At 39.2% G+C, this 25,238-nt stretch overlaps 1 protein-coding gene and 1 pseudogene across 1 annotated transcript in view; one reads left to right on the forward strand and one right to left on the reverse strand.

Annotated features, from left to right (window-relative positions):
- Positions 1-5,558: 5,558 nt before the first annotated feature.
- LOC142521798 (SKP1-interacting partner 15-like) lies at positions 5,559-6,636 on the forward strand (annotated as a pseudogene).
- A 38-nt stretch (positions 6,637-6,674) lies between these two features.
- Positions 6,675-25,238, reverse strand: part of LOC142523394 (IAA-amino acid hydrolase ILR1-like 6) — a 58,033-nt gene continuing 39,469 nt past the window's right edge. The window contains exons 3-5 of the mRNA XM_075627176.1: positions 8,979-9,293; positions 8,747-8,875; positions 6,675-8,653 (exon numbers count right to left, since the gene is read on the reverse strand). Of these exons, the coding sequence (XP_075483291.1) occupies positions 8,276-8,653; positions 8,747-8,875; positions 8,979-9,293 (822 nt within the window). The 3' untranslated portion in view covers positions 6,675-8,275. The remainder of the gene's footprint in view (positions 8,654-8,746; positions 8,876-8,978; positions 9,294-25,238) is intronic.

Genomic DNA, 25,238 nt, shown 5'->3' on the forward strand with positions numbered 1-25,238 from the left:
TGCCAGTTAGTGAAGGCCGAGCATCAGAGACCAGCAGGTTTGCTCAAGCCTCTCCCTATTCCCGAGTGGAAGTGGGAGAATGTTACCATGGACTTTGTGACCGGATTGCCGAGGTCAGCCAGAGGATCGAATGCTATTTGGGTGATTGTAGATCGTCTTACCAAATCAGCGCACTTCTTGCCTATTAAGACGACTTTCACCATGGTTCAGTATGCAGAGCTGTATATCCGAGAGATAGTCCGACTCCATGGTATTCCAGTTTCTATCGTATCCGACAGAGATCCCAGATTCACTTCCTCGTTTTGGAAGAGTTTGCATTCGACTTTGGGTACGAAGTTGCTGTTTAGCACAGCTTTCCATCCGCAGACAGATGGACAGTCGGAGCGAGTTATTCAGATCTTAGAGGATCTTCTCCGTGCTTGCGTCATTGATTTCTCTGGGAGTTGGGAGTCGAACTTACCATTGGTAGAGTTCACCTATAACAACAGTTTCCAGTCGTCTATAGGTATGGCTCCGTATGAAGCGCTGTATGGTCGCAAGTGTAGATCTCCTGTTCATTGGGATGAAGTAGGAGAGAGAGCAGAGTTGGGTCCAGAGATTGTTCAGCAGGCAGCAGATGTAGTAGTCAAGATCCGTGATAGGATGAGGACTGCTCAGAGCCGACAGAAGAGTTATGCCGATCAGCGGAGGAGAGAGTTAGAGTTTGCAGTGGGCGATCATGTCTTCGTGAAAGTGGCACCTATGAAGGGTGTCATGAGATTTGGCAAGAAAGGGAAGCTCAGTCCGAGATTCATTGGACCGTTTGAGATCCTCGACAGAGTTGGGACGCTAGCGTATCGTGTGGCTCTTCCGCCAAATCTGGCCGGAGTACACAATGTCTTTCACGTCTCCATGCTGAGGAAGTATATGGCAAATCCTTCGCATGTGCTGAACTTCGAGCCGTTGCAGCTTACTCCGAACTTATCTTATGAGGAGAGACCCGTGCAGATCCTAGACAGACAGGAGAAGAAACTTCGGAACAAGTTGGTTAAGCGAGTCAAAGTCAAATGGCTCAACCATTCAGAGGAGGAAGCTACGTGGGAGTCTGAGCCGGAGATGAGAAGTCGATACCCTGAGTTATTCGGTGAGTTCTAATTTCGAGGACGAAATTTATTTAAGGGGGGAAGGATTGTAGAACCCGTAAGTCAGTAGACGTATAAGCCATGCATAATTCTAGATTTTTAAATTTAATTGACTTCATTGCATGATTATTTTAAATGCATTTGTTTGAAGTTAATTATTTATTATTTCAGTTCAGCAGTTTGATTTTTAGCATTTCAGTATTTTCAGTGAGGCCGGACCGGAGTTGGAGTTTTGAGATAGAATTTAAGATTTGAGAAATATTTCCAGAAGTTAATTTAGCTAGTAACTAAGTTCATTTAAGTTAGAAAGGAAGGTTTGAAGATTTAATTTAATTATTTGAGGTGATTAAGAAATGAACTCATTTAAGTTATTAAATTAAGGGGTTAGCTCACTAAATTATTTAAAGGATTAGTAAGGCTTTCAAGGATTATTAGTTGACTAGATAATCAACATTTCCCTTTATTTTATCATGCATTTTTCGGCCACCCTTAGTGCTAGAAGATTCATTTTCCAACTCACCAACTTTGACCAATTCTTTGCATGTAATTAGTAGGATAATTCTAGGATTTTTGGGAGCACAATTTAATTAAATAAATGGACATATCCTAGTCTAGAATCAAGCTAAATTTCGGCCACCACCTCCTAGAAGCATCCACCAACTCATTTGATATCAATTCAAAATTCAAATTCAAAAGGGGAGTGGACTTGGTCTTGATATGATCCTATTTTTGTGCACCCTTCTCCTCACCTTCATAACCATCACTCCCCCCTCCACCTCCACCGAAAATAAGACCCCTTTTCAGTAGAAAAAACGTGGATAGCAGCTAGGGAGAAAGGGAGAAAAATCGAGAGCCAAGAAAGGTAGAGAAGCAAGCCACTCCGTCTCCTCCGCGCCGTCTCGTCTCTTCTTTTCGTTTTCTTTCGAAACGAAACCAGGCATGTCTAGATTTCTTTCAAACCTCAATCAAGTCATATTATCATTTATTTTTCAGTACATGATCATGTTTTAGCAAGCAAAAACCGAGATACATGTCAAAATATTTTTGGAACACACATGCAGAATTTCGGCCCTTTCATGACAAGCTTCACGTTTTTCTGAGTTTTGTGGTTTCAGGTGATTGGTTCGATTCCAGGCTCCCAAGGCGGCTTGTATACATGTAGTAGGATGCATTAGGACCATGTTGGTCCATTCAAACCAGCCCCATACTTGCTGGAAAATCCGAAATGACAGCAAGTTCCCCATAAGTGCAGAAATGTTGTTCGAAAATTTCAGTTTTGTGTCAAGGGTTGTGGATCTGATCTTGGCTGCCCCAAGGGCCTTTAGCCATGGTTGGATCACTTCCCTAGCATGTCTAAGACGTGACTAAGTCGCCCTTTTGGTGGCTTGGTCCATGGCTCATCGGTTTTTAAATAATCCACAAGAACAGCCCCTTTCCCCATTCGGCCCTTCCATTTTTCAGCATATGGTTCGTTTCTTTTGTGGCTTGGTGTGGATCTTGGTTGGCCTATGGCCCTTAGCCACGGTTCATATCATGCTCCTAGATGTCTAGATCGTGCCATGGTCAATCAAATGGCCACTGGAACGACGCAAGACATCGATCATAGCATAAACACTACACACGCATGCACGTTGCTCTCGGTTGGACCCTTCGGTTAAGATTTGGTGTGATGCGGATTGTGGCTGGCCTAGGGCCCTTAGCCATGGTTCAAATCATTCCTTGGGATGTTGGTAAGAGTCTCTGGTCGGTGGTTCACGCCCCTAATGGCCGATAGTCTCGAAACCAATGCAAGTCTTGTAGTGCGCAGCTGCTGTATTTTTTGACAGCAAGTATGCTGCTGTTCAGAAGCGTCGTTTGAGTTCTTGGTTGGCTTTTAGCCCATGGCCTTGGACTGGACAGTGCCTCATTGAGTTGGGAAGGTCATGTTTTTGACCGTTCGTCATTTGGATCATTTTTGAGGTCGTACGAGAATTTACGGTGCAATGTGCCAAATTGACTCTCGAAAGAGCGTTTCGTGTTTTGGCCTCCATTCCACCTAGATTTCGACCCTACCATTTTAGGAACATTATTTTATGATTTTTCAGCGTATTTTAATCATGACTATACGTCGGTTCAGTGTCGGTTCAGGTTGGCTCGGAGTCATGATTAAATGCGAAGTCATTAGGCGTCATAGTCGCATCTTTTGAACGTAAATTGCATAGTTGGTCATGTTTAAGCTATTGCATATTTTTCATGGCACAGTTAGGTTGCAGCGAGCCTGGGAACGATCCAATCCACTCCAGTTGGTAAAATTACAGGAATTTTCATTATGCCAGTTAATTATTTTACGTGCATTAAATAGAAAATGATTATTTTTGAGATTTATGCGATATGGCTTGTGGTTCATTCACTATGTGGGAGTGTTATTTTATACGGTCGCCAGTGACCGATCAGTTCAGTATGGTACCACCCGGTCGCCAGTGACCGGCCAGCTCAGTTCAGTTTCAGCCTCCCCGGTAGCCAGTTACCGATCAGTTCAGCTTAGTGCAGTGGCCACAGGCGTAAAACATAATCTCAACAGAAAATTTTATCAGATATTTCAGTACAGGCTCCAAGGAGCAAATATTTTTACAGTGACTTCCAGTTCAGTTATGCACGTATTATAATTGCTCAGTACAGATTATTTTCAGTATGCCTCAGGACAGGATATTTTATCTCATGCATATTTTAAATTCAGATTTTTACTCGTTACCTGCGATTTATGCATGCTGAGTCTTTAGGCTCACTAGACTTGATTGTTGTAGGTACTGATGAGGCCAGGGCCGAGGGCGGGGACCAGTGAGCCAGCTTGGGTCGGCAGTAGTGGCACCCGAGGACCTCAGAGCAGCAGTTGTTATTTTCTTCGCAAACAATTTTTATCAGTTGTTGGATATTTTTAAATCGTTGTTGTTGGCAAAACTTTGATTTTCTTCCGCTGCAATATTTTGAAATATTGGACTTGATTCACCAGTGATTTTATGAATGAGGCCATTTAAGTTCTTTTAAAAAGAAAATTTTAAATTTTTCCGCAAATTTCCAAGAAAGGAGTTTTAGGGCCTTCACATGGACACAAATAATTAACAATCACACTTGCAAACACAAGATGAATATTATACATCTTACTCAAGTCATTGTTGAAGACAGATTGTTGCATTGTTAATTCAAATCCCATAATACATAAAAGAAGCTTCAGTGTTTACACAAGAGCAGGATAATCGAAAATGATACAAACACATGCATCACTAGCTGTGCCTCACTAGCTGCGCCACCAACAGAAGCAACAACAACTCTATTTATCTTCACCAAGGTGTAGAGACTGTAGTATTTCTTTGAGCTCTTTAGACAACTCTTCCATTTTCAATGCATTTTTTCGATTCTCACGTTCTGATTCCATTTGAGCCTCCACTAAGTGGGCTATTCTTTCATACTCTTTCGGTTTTCCGCTCGAACTTGCATCACATGTTGAACTTGAACATTTTGCCTCGTAAGAGTTAAAAGTAGCAGCTCCACCAGATTGTTTTTTCATGTACTCATCAAAAGATTTCATTGCCTCTTCTCTACTCCAATAGGATTTGTGAGAAGCTCCACTGTATTTATTCACTTGAAGTTGAGCCTCCTCCCAATTCTCGTAAACACCGGGTTTTCGTCCAACAAATACAACATATGTTTTCCTCTACATTAAATAAGAAATTTCAAATGCAAAAAAAAAAATCATAAAGTAAACATGAAAATCACGTAAGCAAATCACAGAGAAAGTTATACAATACAAACTAAATTTGTAATAAAATAATAATGCTACTACTCTGTTCAAAAATTTTGATAAACCACCTTCGAAATTAGAAAAATATCCTAACAAATATCCTAAAATTTTTGATAAACCACCTTCGAGTTGGTCCTCATCATTATCCTAACAATTTACCAAAATATTGATAAACCACCTTCAAAATTTAAATTCGAAAATGTTGAGATACAATATATACATACATATTCCATTTCAAAATTACATAAAAGTTCACAAAATACGAATGCTACGAACATAATAATCGAGAAGCTACAACAAAATCATGGAAAATAATTAAAAGCCTTTACCATGGCAGATGTTGTAATGGAATCAATGAATCTGGAATTGCTACATTTTCTTCGAGTTCGACATTCCCTTTCCTTCCATCGTTTGATTTGGGGATTAGGGTTCTTGTACAGGTGGGGGAGTAATTTTGAAAAGAAATACTCGACTGACTGCCTTCATAAACAAATGATCATGTGCTCGACTGACTGCCTTCATAAACAAATGATCATGTGAGTGGCACGTGATATGAGTCAACGTTAATCTTAACGTCAGGATAACGGTAGGGATCAATTCGGGAATATTTTGAAAACATGAAGGATTATTTTAGCAGTCAAAAATCATGAAGGACTGAAATGGGAAAAACGGTTAACGAAAAGGAAGAAAATGGGTATTATCCCCCTCAGATTTCATTGTATTTTGTTTGCACAGTTTTATGAGAATAAAAAGATGAAAAAACTTGAAAATACGGACTAAAATTTGTAAAGTTGATGTTGTTTCATTTTTTGAGTTTGACGTGTTTGAGTTGTATGTCTTTCATTTTTCTTCTAAATTCTAAACGATTTCTCCAGTCACGATCTTCACACGATGTCCTCGTACTCGCACGCTTCCATCTTTGCTTTTATTTGTTAATTTAAATTTTTTGGGCTTGATTTAAATCTTGCTGTCGACCCGACCCTTCGTCAAAGCAGTGGCTCAGGTTCTCCTCGTTCCACCCCATTACCTCCTCCCGTGGGCTCCTCTACCTCTGGTGTTCGCAACCCAAGTCGCAGGAACCCTGTGCCACCCTCGCGTAGAGTTCGCAGAAAGCCCTTGTGGTCTGCAACCCTTTGACTAGTCAGTACAAGATCCTTCCTCAGCTCGGATCCGCTTGGTCCCGCCATGGATCTGTGCTAGCCAGCTCGCTTAGTGTTGTCCTAGTCCTCACAGAGCTTGCGGTTCTGCATTATTCAGAGAATCGGAGTCTGAAGTGTAACAATTTCAGCTCCAGTGTGTTGAATAACTGGCTCAAGTTTTCCTCTAGTCTGCCGTCGAAGCAGCGAAGACCGGTTGGAAAAGCGCGAATGGGGGGATATTTTCGACATTTTGAGACGCCCCCGGATGGTGAATGCTGGGAATGAGAGGAAACTGTACGTGGTTGGGGGATTGAAGAGCTCCAACGTGCTGCAGATGCTCGGCCATCTTGATATCGAGGTTGGACTTGGAGGGCCTCGAGTGGGAGGAGGCGAGCCGAATGCAGGTGGAGATGTACCGGTGTTTCTTGAAGAGTAGTAAGTTTAGCGAAAAGGGTTAGGAGATTGACTCTGTGGAAACATAATGCGGATAGAAAGGCGGAGTGGAGGTGGGCGAAAGGCGTTCCCTTCGATGGAGACGGGCTTTGCCGAGGATTCGTGTTCGTTGCGAGGCTCGAAGCTGTGCCGTGATGGAGCGAGGGGTGCAAGTTATTTGTAATTAATGTTATTGTTTTTGTCTGAAAATCAATGCTGTGGATACTTTTCGCTTGATTGTCTTGACTGGTCGAAAAAATATGATTTTTGTTTTGGTCATCTTAGTTAAGTCTCCGATCACTGAGTCTGAATTTGCTTGATTTCACATGTTTGGGGAGTTAGATTAGATTTGTGATAAATTTCTTTACCTTAGCTATTCATATGTGATGCTACGATATCTTCATTTCCTTGAATAACTAATAAGTTATTCCTTCTCCAAGCTTCAAGCATTCACCTTTATATTAAAGTCCCAACAGTTTACTGGAACTATTTTCTTGAATTAAACAATGGTTTTGGACCCCATTTCTTTTACACATTGTTCAGGTACTTTCAGATCATTACAGCCTTACAGGATTGTGGTTATGGCTTCGACGATGCTAAATTCATGGAATTGCAGGGATAGTAAAGCATCACTACCAGGTGCATTGGGATGCCTTTTGTGTTGGCCCTCGTCCAACCAAAATGTGCGGCGGGTGCTGGTACTAAGAACCTGTGACAAAGGAAATACAGGCCTGTTAAGATGGGATTGAGTGATGAATGTGTTTGAGGCTGCTGTGATTGTTACAAAGTTAAATGTCGGTGTGTCGGTTTATATGAGTTTCAAGTTGGTACAGTTGTTGGAATGGACATTGTTGAGAAGGAACAATTGGCCACACTGTCATGTGCAGTAATATATGTAACACATATTAGAAATAGCATTTGGAGTTTGGACTGTTGAATGGTCATAAACATTTTTGTTAAATTGTGACTGCCAGCTAGCTTGGTAATGAGGTACATGAGTGATCCTACAAATGACAAATCCAAAATGATACATTTTAAATCATGCCACGTGGAGCTTCTCTGTTGTAATAAATCTTACACGCATTTGCTATCTTTATTATGTAATTAGTTGAGAGAAAAACGCAGTAGGAGACTATTGGGCACCAATTTTCTACCTTGCATCCTTCTCCACCATACATGATCTTAGAATCTTGTGCATAAATACGAGACACTGTTTATATTCTGATTTGAAATGGAAAAAGAAACTTTAAACTTGAGCCTCTTAACTTGGTGGAGGGAAAATACTCGGAACACCAATTTTTAACATTTGATTGATTGAATTAACATTTTTGTTCTATTTTACATAGGTTTCTGGTAAACACTCCATGATTAAGGCTGGAGGTGTTGTTGAAATGATTGACGAGGAGAAAGTGATGATGGAGTCTGATTTGTCTTCGCAGGGTAGGTGCAAATATTATTCTCACTTATTTTGCTCTGCAACGCAGGTGTGGAGAGGAGATACATTCATCTTGAATTTAAGTTCCATTATAATGCCTGTTGAACTTCAAATTAGTTGTATTAAAAACAATTTCAAAGTAGTAATATTACAATTCTGAGTCTTCGGATAGCAATTTGAGCATCACATTCGATTGTTGTGGATTTCTCTTTGATAGCATGTATATACAAGAAGAGGAGGAAAGAATATTCTCATTTTCTCTCCTAAAACATAGATGAACTAATGTTCATTCTTCTGTGTGTGGAATACTTCTACTACAAAAGGAAGATTTATTTACTTGCATCCCTTTTCAGTTCTGTGAATTCCTTAGTTATAATGGTGAGACTACTCGCTCGAGTAGATATCTCTCAGCAATGGCAGCATAAGTTGCCGCACCTACAGGAAGCGCGTCTTCATCTATAGAAAAATGAGGCGAGTGGGCAGAGTGTACTGATCCTAGAGATTCTTTCTTGATTCCGATGAAGAAGAAGACTGCAGGAATCACTTCCGAGAAGAATGAGAAGTCCTCTGCCCCCATTATCTGCTCGACAAGTTGGAAATTTGTGGGTCCTACTAGATCGTCGACAACTTTCTTCAAGTGTGTGTACATTTTCTCGTCGTTTACCATAGGTGGGTAAATCGAATCTGAGTTCTTGAAGAAGTCAACTGTTGCCGAGCATCTGAAAACCAAAGCTTGAGCTACGATAATCTGTTTAAAATGTTCAAGGTATTTAATGATCGATCCTGTTTGCTTAGTCAAGGGATAACAGAGGTAGACATAACTAGTAATGAAATGTCTTACCTCTTCTATTCTTGTAAGAAGTTGGTCGAAGCTTTTATTAGAAAAAGCCCTCAAAGTGCCACCAAATTCAACCCGGTTTGGCATCGGATCAAGATCATCGCCTCCTTTGAAGAAAGTTACAGAGATCACCTAAGATGGGAAATAAAAATACTTGACAAATAATTTTAAATGACGTTTCTCGAAAATGGAAGCTGATTCGATGTAATGTGAAACTGTTTGAGTATGTGCCTACGTGTGAGTCCAACGGATTCATCTCTTGGGACACAATGCCCTGTAGGCTGATCACTGCTGCTGAGGCAGCTAAGACAGGGTTGACTGAGTCATGGAAGCTCCCGGAAGTGCACTTTTCGCAGGTAACAACTGCCTTGAAGAAGCAACAACCTGCCAGAAAAGGGCCAGGTCTTGCCCCAATGACAGAGGTCGGGAGCAGATGTGATACGTGCGCTGCAAATACGACCTCAACATCTTTAAGAGCATCCTCTTGAATCATTCTTTTTGCTCCATTCCCAGCTTCCTCTGCCGGCTGAAACAGCAACACTACAGTCCCCTGCAAGTTGAATCAATTTAGTTTTGATAATGAGAAGAACGAACCAAGAAATTTTACTTCTCCAGGTATGTGAATCTGCTTTTGCCTCATTTAAGCATTGGCATTATCAAGTTCCAGTAAAACATGTATATCTCTTAACGTTTCATTATAAATGCACCAATTATCAAGACCATACAATGACTCGGTACGCACCAATAGGTCGACTGGATCTATGTGTATCGGCAGCTAAAGTTCTTACCAGCACCAAAGATGTAAACGGGCCTGAGATTATGAACAATCCTTATATCTAGGGACCGGTTATTTACACTACACCAACTGGACAAGAACGCAGGCCAAAAGAGGCATTCCGATCTCCATATCAGTGGTCTATGTACCTTAACTTGAGTCTCAATTTCCGTAATCCACCCAAATTTTGGATATGACAGTGATGGAAGTTTCAGCAAGGAATCTTTCAAGAAAGCCAGCTGTTTTCTTTTCCACCTATTATCGAGCATGCAGCCAAATCAAACTTTTGGAAGGGCTTGTCGATACTTTTTTCATCTCATAGCAGATTAGGAACATTATTTTACCTACTTTCTCGTAATAGAAACTAGAATGACATCCCGAGCGAGACTCGAAAAAAAAATCTTGTGTTAAGGTTTGCATCTGAAGTTGGTGGTCCTCCCGGCTGTTGGCTGTGTGCAAACCAACTATACACTACATCCCGAATATGATCGGGTAGTTCAAAATTTTAGCTCAAATTCTAGTTTGATTTCGACAATAAATACTCAAAAGATTCAGACATATATTTATCTAATACATAATTATATTTTATTCATAAAGTATTTGATATCTCCCATTATTGGGTAAAATGATTTGAACTCGAGTTCGATTCACACCTATGTCAAAATCTAACGCCCTGCCTGATATCACAAAAAATCCGCGGGTGCGTTGATTATATGGTATCATTATGTGAGCGTGGTTTGGCTCCTTCCTGGACCATGTGCCCGGAATACTTAATGCCATGGAGGCCTTTTGCAAACTAAAAAGACATGTTTCCTCCTTTAATTTCTTAGTCCCTACAAGATACCCCTGGCATTTAAGATCAGCAGATTTGACCATATAGATGGAGAGTAAGCTCAACAATTTGATGGTTAAACTTTATTACTCAGATTCTTTTCCCGTGTGAAGTAACTCTTACCCAGTTTGTTCTGTTAAGATTTGGATATGTGTTTTTTTAATCAGAATTGTAAGCAATAAAATTGTGCCTATGTTCACATATGTCGTCTAATGAGAACGTCCGCGCTGCCTTCCAAATGATGGATATCAAAGTTTAAATTTATGTTTGGCTTTCACATTTGAAGAGCTTGCTATATATACAACTCATTTACTCATTTGCTAGATATTTTATCTAAGTTTTCTAAGCATTCCAAGCTCAAGAGAGCAACTCAAGCGAGAAGAAAAATTGAATGTTATTTTTGAGTGAGTTTGAGAAATTATTTCTCGGTCATACACGGGTTGAGATTATGAGATATTAAGTGTTTTTTGTAGTATTTTCATAGACGTAGCTTATATTGGGTGAACCATGTAAATCTTTGTACTCTTGTTGATTATTCCACATTTTTGGTAGTATTATTATCATCGTGATCGTCATCTTTTTGGCTTATTATCCAACAACTGGTATCAGAGCTTTGTTGTAAAATTTCTTATAATTTTGAGTATGCTCTGTGTTTACAGCTTTTTCTTCCACATCAAAAAATATGTTTTCAATTTTTTGCTAAGGTTAGAGAAGCGATGTCAGAGATGATGGATTGGGACTGAGAATCAACAAGTTTAACATAATAGATTTTCGTTCTAGCGGTTACAGGTTATATATTATTTGTATAGCAAGAAGTTGCATCAACCTCTATAGGAAAAAAATCGAAAAAGATGGAGGATGATGACTAGGAGCTCCTTAACAGACAACCATAGGTGTAATACGATTGACCCTAATGAAGAATGTGACACATAATGTGGCGGAGTCACAAACTTCATAAGGGATGATGTCCATTTTATCGGACATGAACGAAAAGCCACCAACAAAAAAAAAGTGGATGTAAAAGTTATTCAAATTGAAAATGGGAGAATGTGCTTCGGTAGTTAAACACATCAATAAGTTCATTATGATTATTTTTTAGCTAACATTGGTTGAAATTAATTTTGATGATGAGATTCGTGCACTTATTTTTTTGGCTTTTTATCAAATGTTTGGGAACCAATGCGAGCAGCATTTAGCATTTCTATTGGAAAAAGAAAGATACAATTCAATAATGTCAGATATCAAATTTTTGCTGAAGAAGTTCAATGGATGGATTCGGGTGAAGGAACATCATCGAGATCTGCTTTAAACCTCGAGAACAGAGAAAGTTATAGGAGTGAAAAAGATTTCTAATTGATGGCGCGATAGGTCGAAGCCAAAAAATGGAAAAGACAAAAGTAACTTTGGAAAGCATTTGAAGTGTTGGAGTTGTGTCGAATTTGCTCACTTGAAAAAGAACTGCAAATCAACAAAGATTAATGGAAATGTTATTACTGAGGAGGTACATGATGCTTTATTACTATCCATGGAAAGCCCGATTGATTCTTGGTTTATGTACTCAAGATATTCGTTTTATTCCACTGATAATCGTGATGTACAATAATTAAATCACTTTCAATTACTGAAACGTTTTCCTGGCTGATGGAAAATCTTTGAAAATAATTGGTATGGGTGATGTCCGGATGAAGATTTCAAATGTATCTGTTTGAATAATTAACAAAGTTAGGCATGTACCGAAATTGACACATAATCTGATCTCAATGTGACAGCTCGATGACAGAGGCCATAATGTGACTTTTGGTGATAGTTTATGGAAAGTGAACAAAGGAGCCATGATTGTTGCTCGATGAAGAAAACTGAGACTCTTTATACGACTTCTAGTTGCAGAGATACTTTAGCAGCCGTGGATTCTAAAACTAAGTCAAGCCTATGGCACTGTAGCAGTGGATTCTATCCTGAAAGTGTTTGAGTATTTATCCTATATTCATATTGACTCAACTATCAGAACAAAGCTTGATCCGAAATCAAAAAGTGTTTCTTTATTGATTATAGAAATAATGAGTTTGGTTATTGTTTTTGGGATGACCAAAATCTGAAGATCATTCGGAACATATATGCAATCTTCAATGAGAAAGTATTATACAAGGACAAGTTAAGCATTTGAGATGGAGATGAATGTCCTAAACAAGAAGACTGAAAAAGTGTCATTGACAAATATTTCTATGATTGAATCGAAAAACAGTAACTAGAAAAATGAAGAAGCAGCTGCACTAGATGAGATGACCCACAAACTCCAGTGTAAGGTCTAGGAAATTCGAACATGTATGTCATTTCATGTTTTATTTAAAGTTTCATGCATTAGGGCTTTAAGTTTCTTTTTTCACTCGAACGAGGAATTGAGATCGAAGATAATCAGGAAAAATGTTTTTATTAAATAATTACTTTGAATTCTTTAATATGTGGTGTAATTAAATGAGAGATTCGAAAATGGGCCTTGGTTGGATATTTTTACTCGTCGGACTGTATTTAAAATCGGTACGTAAATTTTAACGAGTCGACGGAATTTTTGAGCGTTCGGACAATATTTTCAAAGATGTACCTAAACGAAATATTTTTCGGGAGTGTTTTTGGGCTGGAAGAATTTATTTTATTGCTTAATGGGTTCAAAACCCTTTTTATCCCTTTAATTTTCATTAAAGCCCATTAGTGCATAATTGTTTCTACTTAAACTCTACCTTATCAAACCCTAACCCTACTTCAAGCATTCGGCTACCCCTCCCCTTCAGCAGCAGCATCATTTTCAAAATAATCTTCTGCAGCCACTCGAGTTCTCCCTTGGTTTTTGCAAAGAAATTCATTCTCGTCTTTCCGGTGCTCCTCTTACGCGTAGTAATACACGGTTTCGAGCTTTTAAATGCAAAGGCACACCATAAATCTTGTTTTGCTCATCATTCACGTTACTTATTGCTGATGTGTGTGTGTTTGCATGAGAAATTATTTAATCAAGTGTGGTAGCGTTTTTTTAAGGGTTAACATGAAATATGCACATTTTTGGCTGGTAACTCACGTTTTTCTTGTTGTCATATAAGGGACTGCCGGTTTGTGTTGCTAGGGAGTGAACACGTCGAGGGTTAAGGTATGTGAGTGCTGGAGTCGAGAGTTGGATGAACCATGGTGGGGTCCGATCGAACATAGGCTATGTTTGTTAGGTTTGCGGCTAGTTTGGGCTTGGGGTTGAGAACCGGCTGTAGGAGAGCCTATCCATGCCACAATGCAGTCCCTAAGGGGGTTGAGACGTGGCCTAGAAGGGCTCAACAGCGGCTGGTCTTGTTGTAGGCGTCAGTCGTTGCGCTTGTGCCGAGTAGAGTTGAGGTTGGGCTTGTCACGAGTTAATAGCATGGAACGGCTTGCTTGGGAAGTATGCGTGGCTAGGGTTGATTCAGTAAGGTGTCCTTGGCATGATCTTAGTCCTAATTGGCATTGGCTCAAGGCTGGTTCGAGTCGGTTAGCCCTAGGATCGAAATATAGGAGGCTTGACGCGTTAGGGTTTGTAGGAAAGCAAAGTGTAGAAAATCCAGTAACTTCCAGGGGCTGTTCGGGGGTCTTATGTGGTCTGATCTAGGTGTTTTAGGGACTGGTAGGGTATGGTTAAGACATAGTTTAAGTTTGGAAAGTTTCGGTTGAGTTTCGGATTAATTCGGATTAAAACCGGGACTCTGGTCCAAGTTTTAAAACGAATTATAGAAGTTCTTGCATGAGCTCGAGTTTATGTCTAAGGAACGATTATAATTATGTTTTGAGGTGCTTTAAGGTGCTTGGTTGACTTCGGGTCGAAATTTTGAGGTCCAAGGGTAAAATAGTCAATTAGGGTTTCTACGGGCAAAATAGTCATTTTGCACTCGAGTCGAGTTAGCAGTTCTGAAAGTGCCCCGATCACAAAACTACACGTTTTTAATGTATATGTTATCATGAGCCCGAATTTTTATGTAAATATGAAAAATACGCTGCATGCTTGATTTTAAGGAAAATTTATGTATATGTATGATTTTTATAAGTGATGAATATGATGACATGTTTTGAAGGATGTGAGTTGATTGTTACTAATACGAATAAGATGACATATAAGGCCATGGCTCAGTGGATGGGTAATACTATCGCTGATGTCCCCGCCGCCGGGTATCATAGTTATACGTAGATGGATCCATCGAATAGAGATGATACGATAGAGCTGATACGAAAGTCACAACTAATGAACTGAATTCAATTAAAGAAAATAAACATGTATATGATGATATGTTGAGATATGTTTTGACAAGTTATGCTTTGTTACAATATGCTTAAGTTCACGTTTTTAAGATCATGAAATGTATGTTGATTACAGTACTTTTCACTATTGCATGTTATGTATATGTACTTGTATAACTTTTATGATGTGTTGAGTCTTTAGACTCACTAGATGTGAATGATACAGGTGAGCATATCGATGAGGAGATTCGAGGCGCTGAAGTTTGATGTGAAAAAGTTTGATGGTTCTTTTATTATTCTATTGCTATATGTAGATGATATGTTTATAGCATGAGCTTATCTAAAGGAGATTGATAAACTCAAGAAAGAGTTATCAAAAGAATTTGCTATGAAATATTTGAGGGCTGCAAAGAAAATCCTTGGAATGAGGATCTTAAGAGACCGGATGAATGGAATCTTGAAGTAATCTCAAGGAGAGTACATGAAAAATGTGATTAGCAGATTTAACATGGATAAAGCTAAATATGTGAGTACTCCTTTGTCTAGTCATTTTAAACTAACCAAAGCACAATAACTATCGACAGAGCAAGACCAAGCTTATATTAACAAGATTTCTTATGCTTCTGTTGTCGGAAGCCTCATGCATGCAATGATGTGCACAAGACCAGACATAGCACATGCAGTGAGAGTTGTGAGCAGGTTTACGAGCAATCCGGGAAAAAAACACTAGGAAGCAGTTAAATGGATTCTCATGTACTTGAAAGGTACTGCTAGTTTATCTTTATGCTTCGGAATGTCAAATTTGAGCTTACAAGGTTTTTTTGATGCCGACATGGTGTTCACACGAGGTGGTACGAAGTAAGCTGAATATCTAAGTTGCAAAAATAGTTGCGCTTTTGACCACTGAAGTTGTAAAATCCAAAAATTCAGTTATGTAAACCGCATGAATGAAAATTATTAAATTGCTAAATTAATTTAATTAAATGATTATGGATTCTTGAATGATATATTTTGATTGACTAAATGATTAATTGTGTAATTTTGCTTGATTTTATAATTTAAAGATTTTTTCAGGCGAATATCGAGGGTTGGCCGGGGACGAAGGATCGGAGACGATTAAGATGTTAAAGATTTAAAAGTTAAATTTTTATTTATAGTTAAGAAAATATTTAATTTAAATATTTTAAGAATTTTAGTTTTTTTAAGGTCAAATTTAAATTAATTTGTGGGACAATGAATTTTATGTAATTTATAAGCGAGTTTTATTTGGAAATAGGTGTTTTAAATCTTTTAAATTGAGGCATATTAATTTTATTTATCTTAATGGGCTAATTTATTAATTAAAAATTAGGGTTAATTATGTAAAATTAGGTGTTGTTTGTTTTTTAAAATAAAGAAAACCTTAAGACCTACACATACACCCCAAAACACACACACAAATTCACGTAAGAATTGAAGGAACAACGGCCGATTCCTCTTTATAAGCCAAATAAGTTTTGAATTTTTTTCTCTTTCATTCTTCAGTTTTCCTTCCTCGTTCTTCCTTCCAGCCACGATCACCCAACTCCTTTTGTAAGGTCCAAAATTAATACGACGTAATCCAACTGCATGCGAATCTAGGAAATTATGAAAAATTGAGTAATTAATTGATTTTAACTGCTAATTAATTATGTGACGTACTTGTTTATATGCTAAATGAGATTTATTTGTCATCATGCATAAAAAAATGTATTTTTAGGAATATTCAAGTGACGATCGAGGAACGGGGACCGAGGGCTGAAGAAAACGTAAAATATTTTTTATTAAATAATTATTTTTAATTATTTAAAAGATGGTCGATGCTTTTTAGTATTTTTGTGAAATTAAGGGTTTTGAGGTGATTTTATACGCCGGAGCGTAAATTTTATCGGTGTTGGTTTTTCAACTAAAATACGAGCTTTTTGGCAACCCGGCTAATAAATTCACATGTTTAATTAATCAAAACTTTGGTTAAAATTTTAATAATCCTAATTAAAGCTAATGGGCTTGAATTTTGTGGCTTAATAGGCCTAAAGCCTACTTAGTTAATGAATTAGTATTTAGAGTGTTAATTAAATCAATACCCTATTCTACTTCATGATCATAATCGGCCACAAACTCTCAATAATCTGAAACTCTCCACCACACACACACAACCTCACGGCACTTCACTCAATTTGGAGAGGATTTCGAAAAGGAGAGCAAGATCAAGCCATCGTCGCGTCCCGTTCTTCGTCCTCAACGTATATTCGAGCGTACACTACGCAAAGGCACACCTTAATCTCCTTTTCTCATCCATCATATCATATAACTCTTTAAATATTGGATGCATGAAAATTATATAGAAAGTTTCTGAAATTTTCGGATTTATGCACTATTGTATGTTGAACTCATGACATTGAATCCCACAAATTGTTTAATGCATGTAGGGGGCTGCCATGATGTTATGACATGATCAAGAGATGTTTTTACATGAATTTAGAAGGTCCTAGTCCCACGTTAATTGCTGCACACACAAGCTGTACACAGAAAATCGGTTTTTGCTGTCAAGAAGCTTGAGGGGTTCGGTGTTCTTGTGTTAATGGGAGGGCTGGCCTGGGCTGGGGCTCATGGCTAGCCTAGGGTCTTATGGTGTCAAGGGGAGAGTCCTAGCCATGCTAGGAGTCGGTCTGGAAGGGCAGGGAGGAGACCTTGCAAGCAAGGACTCCCACTTGAGAAGCTGCACCTTGAGGTGCAGACTTCGTGCGATCAGTATAGGATAGGGGCTCGGTCCAGGGCTCGTGGTCTGGGCTAGGGTGACTCATTAGGGTCCTAGGAAGAAGCACTAGGGGTTGGCTCGGGTGCTGGGTAGACGGCTAGGGCCTTAGGTGCATGAAACTAGAGTCCTAGTATGTTAAGGACTCTCGGCCAGCTATGGGTCTCATGGGAGGGCTTTGTTTTTAGGTTTTGGGGTGGTTTCTTGGTAAATTTAGAGTCCTGTGGGTTAATTTAACATGTTGGGCACCTTTTGGCTCGACATGGTTTGGGGGTAACTCGTGAAAATCGAAAGTTGGCTCGGGGTCGAAGTTTAGGTGTCAAATAGGGTATTTAAAAGAAGAAAAAATTGGAAAACAGCTCACGGAGGTCGAGTCAGGGTCCATAAGGGCTAAAATAGTATAAAAAGACTAAATTTAGAATTTAGGAATTTTATATTAAAGTTTGGGATTTTTCGGGATTAAAACACCGTCAAAATAATTAAAAAAAGATAATTGAAAAAGTCTAACATTTAAGACAAATAAAATTATGAAAAAATTCACGTAAGCTTAAATAATTATTTGGGACATGTTAGAGTCATGAAATCAAGGAAAAAGTCGAAAAGGTAAAATTTTACGTCTAGGGGTAAAAAAGTCTTTTTGCACCTAGAAAATTAGTAAACGTCATGGCAGTGCCCTAAATGCTATTTTTATGATAATATGATTATTTTTAAATGTTTATGAATTGTTCATGATTAAATGATAATTTTTAAATGTCTAAGGGATTTTTATGATTTAAGAAGATATTTAAAATACATGTTGCATGCTTGGTTTCAAAAATGAAAAACGTAATGATATTCATGATTTTTTTTTCTAAAGAGATGTGAATGAAAAATGTTGAAGGATGTGAAATAATTGTGACTAATTCGTTAATGTTGGCGACGTCGTGAGGGTTATGGTCCCAGTGGGAGCCCGACGATCGTGTTTCCATCATTGCGAATATGTGGTAACGGATATGTGGTAACGGTTTTGTGGTAACGGAAGAATGGGAATATCATGAGGGGAAAAGGCCCCAGAGGGAGCCCCGACGATCGTATTTCTATTCGAATTATGATAGGCCAGGGCCCAGTTGACCGGTGAGAGTGTTGCTGGTGTTCCCCGCCGCCCAGTACTGTGGTTTTATGTAAATGGATCCATCGACCCTCATGAGCATGATCAGGAAAGTCACAATTAACGATCTGAATTCAACAAAGGAAAAGGAAAATGAAAAGGAAAATGATTATGATCAAGTTAAAATGTTTTATGTCATGTCATGTTGAGGAAAAAAGGAAAAAGTTAAGGTTTATGATTGCATGTCATGAAATATATTTTATGAAAATGTTTATGTTTATGCATCTTCATGAAAACGATATTTTAAGTACAAATATTTTTCACCGTTATATGTTGACTGTATTACGTATTACTCGTTATCAAGATTATGGTGTGTTGAGTTTTTAGACTCACTAGGTGTGATGGATGCAGGTGGTATTGAGGGAGGACTTGATGGGTGATTTGACTTGACTGAAGGCGCACACAACCCGAGGACCAGCGCTACATTTTCCGCATTATGCTTTATGATTTAAGTTAAAGATTTTTAAGATTATTTATTTATGCTTTTGAGAGATTTTTGAGAGATTTAGTATGTGCTTTACTTTTCAAATTATTGCTTTTTAGGTTTGGTAAATGTTTGACGATTTTATGCTTTAAAATATTTTCCTTTGGATTTTTAAATAGCAGTTGGATGTTTATTTTTAAAATGATGTCAAAAATATTTTATTGTTCGGCCGATGCTAAGTGAGGTTAAAAAAAAAAAAAAAATTTTCTAGTACTTTTAAAACAATAAAAAGAGCAGGACGTTTCAGTTGGTATCAGAGCAAAGGTCCTGTAAGGAGTTGTGCCACCATCAGCGCCGGGAAGATCAGTCGTCAAGCCTCAAGTTGTAAGATTTACTTGCTTTATGTGATTCTATATAATTTAACCTGCATGACGTTATGGATATTATGTTTATGATACATGTTTAATAGCTTTTTGAGTAGTATTGCCTTGCATGCTTAAAATGCTAATTAAGTCAGGATGTGTTACATGATTAGATAACTTAGATTTAAATGCATGTTGGTTACGTTAGAATTTGGAAAACATTCAGATAAAATGCCTCCTAGACGCGTACCCGTTATCGAGAATCAGGCAGAGAACAGTGTTAATCGCCGAGGGAATAGTCAAAGAAATGCACCACCACCACCACCTCCTCCACCTGGGGATCCTGCTACTCGTGCATTAGAGGGCATGGCTCGCCTCTTCGAGCAGCAGTTACAGCAGCAGCAGTTACAGCAGCAGTTACAGCAGATGCAGCAGCAGCCACCTAGGCCACCGCAGGATATTTATGAGCAGTTCCGGAGGCTAGGGCCGAAGGAATTTTCTGGCACCACCGATCCATTTGCCGCTGAGAGTTGGATCCGATCACTCGAGGTACATTTTCGCTATCTGAACATGGGAGACGCCGACCGTGTGAGGTGCACTACTTATCTGCTTAGGGACGACGCTTCTTTATGGTGGGAAGGAGCCGAGCATGGTGTTGACCTTGCTACACTCACTTGGGCACAGTTCAAGAAGAAATTCTATGAGAAATACTTTACTGCTGACGTCAGAAGCCGGATAAAGAGGGAATTTATGACTCTCCGTCGGGGAGACATACCTGTTGCTGATTTTGTGAAGAAGTTTGATAGGGGTTGCCACTTTGTACCCCTTATTGCCGGGGACGCGGAAGAAAAACTTAGGCATTTCAAGGATGGCCTACGACCTACCATTCGGGATAAAGTTATGATGATGCGTCCGGAGAATTATGCTATGGCAGTTACTTGTGCATATCAGGATGAGCAGTCCTTAAAGGACATCGACTTTGAGATTCAGCGCAAGAGGCAGCACTATCAGAATAACAATCAACCCAACAAGAAGCCAAATACGGGTCCTCCTAGACCTCAAGGGCCTCAAAAGCCCCAAGGTCAAGTCAAGAAGCCAGCGCCACCAAAGCCACAGAATCCGGGAGCACCAAAGCCTGCTGAGAGGCAACCATGCAAGGAGTGCAACCGTCTACATCTTGGCAAATGCGAGTTGGGATCATATAAATGTTTCTACTGCAAGGAGGCCGGTCACAAAGCTATTGATTGCCCAAAGAGGAAAGCAGCTACTACGGCCCGAGCTTATGTTATGAATGCCGAGGAAGCTGAGGAAGAGGCAGACACTACACTCATCACGGGTAACCTAGTCATTTAACATTTTTATATTGCTTATTTCTGCATGAAATGTTAAATTGGTTATTAGAATTGAATTGTGATTAAGTTTCAACCTAGAATAAATTAGGTTGCATGTTCTACTTAGTTGGACTTAAGCGATGATTTTAGAAAACATTGAAAAATGATTCGAATTTTTGTGCCTTATTTTATGTGAAGGATGTTATGATTCAGAATAAAAATTCTAAGGGCCAAAATTAAAGAAAACCATAAAAGGGGGTTTCGAAATTATTGGGGGGGGGCCAATATGCAATTTTCGAAAATTTAAGGGACTTAAGTGCAATAATTCGAAAATTATGGGTCAATAATGCAAACTTAAAAGATTGAGGGACTAAAGCGAAACTTCTCCAAGAAATGTTAAAGTTCAACACGAAATCTTCATTCAACTTTGGGAATTAATGATAGTAAATCCTTAAGTTTCAACATGAAAAGATTTACAAGACATTTTCCATCACAGGGAGGATCATCATTCTAGGAGTAGCTACCTATGCTTTGCTAGATTCAGGAGCTACACATTCCTTCATATCAGAAACCTTCATCAAAAGACTGAATATTACTTCTCAAGATATGGGTTTGGGTTTCAAAGTTTCGATTCCTTCCGGTGATCAGATGCTCACATCTAAGATTGTTAAGAATTTGGAGCTTCGTTTATTCAGAGATGTTGTTCGGGCAGATCTTATTGTGCTTCCTATGCCCGAATTTGATATTATACTTGGGATGGATTGGTTATCAGCGAATGGAGCGTCGATCGATTTTCGTCAGCGATCAGTATCTATTAGGCCACCCAGTGGTAAATCTTTTGTTTTCGAGGCGGCAAGAAACCAGCAAATGCCGCACATTATCTCTTGTCTATGTGCGAGGAAGCTTATTAAGCATAGATGTCAGGCGTATTTAGCATGTGTCACTACTACACATGAATCCATCAGCCAGAAGTTAGAGGATGTTGATGTTGTGAGGGATTATCCTAGCGTCTTTCCCGAAGACGTTTCTGGCATCCCACCCGATCGTGAGGTGGAGTTCTCTATTGACCTTATGCCGGGCACTGTTCCTATATCTAAAGCACCTTATCGTCTAGCACCCGCTGAAATGAAAGAATTGAAAGATCAAATTCAAGAATTGCTAGACAAAGGTTTTATTCGCCCTAGTTACTCTCCGTGGGGCGCACCGGTTTTGTTTGTGAAAAAGAAAGATGGTAGCATGAGTCTTTGTATTGATTATCGAGAGCTCAATAGGGTCACTATCAAAAATAAGTATCCAATGCCAAGAATTGAGGATTTATTTGACCAGTTGCAAGGAGCTTCGATGTTTTCTAAAATTGATCTGCGATCTGGATACCATCAGTTGAAAGTCAAGGAGTCTGACGTGCACAAGACAGCATTTCGCACAAGATATGGGCACTATGAGTTTATGGTCATGCCATTCGGGTTGACCAATGCGCCAGCGATCTTCATGGATCTCATGAATCGCGTATTTCAGCCGTATATGGAACAGTTTATTATTGTCTTCATTGATGACATATTGATCTATTCCAAGAGCAGAGATGAGCATAGTCGCCATTTGAGGACAGCACTGCAGGTATTACAAGAGAGAAAGCTATATGCAAAGTCAGCAAGTGCGAGTTTTGGCTTGACAGAGTGGCGTTCTTAGGCCACATCATTACTAGTGATGGCATAGAAGTTGATCCGAGTAAAGTTGAGGCAGTAAAATAGTGGTCAGTACCGAAGAGTGTCACCGAGATTCGCAGTTTCTTGGGACTAGCTCGCTATTATCGCAAATTCATCAAGGGGTTCTCATCTATTGCAGTGCCTTTGACATCTTTGACGAAGAAAAATGCTAAGTTTATTTGGGGATCCGAGTGTCAAGACAGTTTTGACAAGTTGAAGCAAGCCTTGATATCAGCATCAGTGTTATCCATGCCCTCAGGGCAAGGGGAGTATGTTCTTTATACCGACGCTTCTAAGCTAGGTTTAGGTGCAGTTCTGATGCAAAACGACCGAGTTATCGCCTATGCGTCAAGACAGTTGAAAATTCATGAAAAGAACTACCCTACTCATGATCTTGAGCTTGCAGCAGTAGTCTTTTCACTAAAAATTTGGAGACACTACCTTTATGGGGAGAAGTGCAAAATATTCACCGATCATAAAAGCTTGAAATACTTCTTCACCCAATAGGAGTTGAATATGAGACAGAGCAGATGACTTGAATTGGTAAAGGACTATGATTGTGACATTAGCTACCATCCGGGGAAAGCTAATGTAGTGGCAGACGCATTGAGTAGAAAAGCAGCAGTTATCACTCATTTATCACTCCAAAGACCGTTGCAGTCCGAGATACAGCGGTTTGAACTTACAGTGTATGGTAGGGGCAAGGCCCCTAATCTTGCCACATTATCAGTACAGTCGACTTTGAGAGATAGAATTCGTGATGGGCAGTCTACTGATGAGCAGATGCAAAAATGGAGAGCAAGAGATGAAGCCAAGGGCCGGAATTTATATTCAGTGGTGGATGGTTTAGTCCGTTATCGAGACCGTCTATGGGTTCCTAGTGACGATTCTTTGAGAGATCTTATTATGAAGGAAGCCCACGACACACCATATTCCATTCATCCGGGCAATACAAAGATGTATAGAGATTTGCAGTTGTTATATTGGTGGCCAGGCATGAAGAGAGACATCATGAGATATGTATCCGAATGTTTGACTTGTCAGCAAGTCAAAGCAGAGCATCAGCGACCAGCGGGAAAATTGAAGCCACTCCCTATTCCCGAGTGGAAATGGGAAAATATCACCATGAACTTTGTTGTGGGATTGCCAAAGACAGTTAAAGGATTCAATGCCATTTGAGTGATAGTGGATCGACTTACGAAATCAGCGTATTTTATACCTATTAAGACGACATTCACCATGGTTCAGTATGCCGACTTGTATGTTCGGGAGATAGTTCGGCTGCATGGGATTCCTGTATCCATCGTTTCTGACAGGGATCCGAGGTTCACGTCGTCTTTTTGGAAAAGTTTGCATGCAGCGATGGGGACCAAGTTATTGTTCAGTACATCGTTCCACCCTCAAACCGATGGTCAGTCAGAAAGAGTTATACAGACTTTGGAAGATCTACTGCGAGCATGTGTTATTGATTTCCAAGGCAGTTGGGAACAAAAATTACCTCTAGTGGAGTTCACTTACAATAACAGCTATCAATCATCAATAGGAATGGCTCCTTTTGAGGCACTCTATGGAAGAAAATGTAGATCTCCTATTCATTGGGACGAGGTTGGGGAAAGAAGAGACATTGGTCCAGATGTGATTGAAGAAATAGCTGAGCTTGTAGTCAAGATTCGTGATAGAATGAAGACTGCACAAAGCCGAAAAAAGAGTTATGCGGACAAAAGACGAAGGGACTTGGAGTTTGCAGTAGGCGACCACGTGTTTGTGAAGATAAGCACCCATGAAGGGTGTTATGCGTTTTGGCAAGAAGGGCAAGCTTAGTCCTAGATTTATTGGCCTATTCGAGATTTTGGAGAGGATTGGGACACTAGCTTATAGAGTGGCATTGCCACCCGCACTTTCTGGAGTTCACAATGTGTTCCACATTTCGATGCTGCGGAAGTACATGTCTAATCCGTCGCATGTGCTTAATCATGAACCTCTTCAACTAACTCCAAATATGTCGTATGAAGAAAGACCTGTCCAGATTCTGGCTAGACAAGAAAGACGATTGCGTAACAAAGTCATTCCAATGGTCAAGGTCAAGTGGCTGAATCACTCGGAAGAGGAAGCTACTTGGAAACCGAGAGGGACTTGAAGAGTCGCTATCCGGATCTATTCGGTAAGTTCTAATTTCGAGGACGAAATTTTATTTAAGTGGGGGAGGAATTGTAAGGTCCAAAATTAAGACGACGTAATCCAACTGCATGCGAATCTAGGAAATTATGAAAAATTGAGTAATTAATTGATTTTAGTTGCTAATTAATTATGTGACGTACTTGTTTATATGCTAAATGAGATTTATTTGTCATCATGCATAAAAAAATGTATTTTTAGGAATATTCATGTGACGATCGAGGAACGGGGACCGATGAGCTGAAGAAAACGTAAAATATTTTTTATTAAATAATTATTTTTAATTATTTAAAAGATGGTCGATGCTTTTTAGTATTTTTGTGAAATTAAGGGTTTTGAGGTGATTTTATACGCCGGGGCGTAAATTTTATCGGTGTTGGTTTTTCAACTAAAATACGAGCTTTTTGGCAACCCGGCTAATAAATTCACATGTTTAATTAATCAAAACTTTGGTTAAAATTTTATTAATCCTAATTAAAGCTAATGGGCATGAATTTTGTGGCTTAATAGGCCTAAAGCCTACTTAGTTAATGAATTAGTATTTAAAGTGTTAATTAAATCAAAACCCTATTCTACTTCATGATCATAATCGGCCACCAACTCTCAATAATCTGAAACTCTCCACCACACACACACAACCTCACGGCACTTCACTCAATTTGGAGAGGATTTCGAAAAGGCAAGCAAGATCAAGCCATCGTCGCGTCCCGTTCTTCGTCCTCAACGTA

This window comes from Primulina tabacum, chromosome 13 (genome assembly GCF_025594145.1).
Source record: "Primulina tabacum isolate GXHZ01 chromosome 13, ASM2559414v2, whole genome shotgun sequence".
Classification (NCBI taxonomy): Eukaryota; Viridiplantae; Streptophyta; class Magnoliopsida; order Lamiales; family Gesneriaceae; genus Primulina; species Primulina tabacum.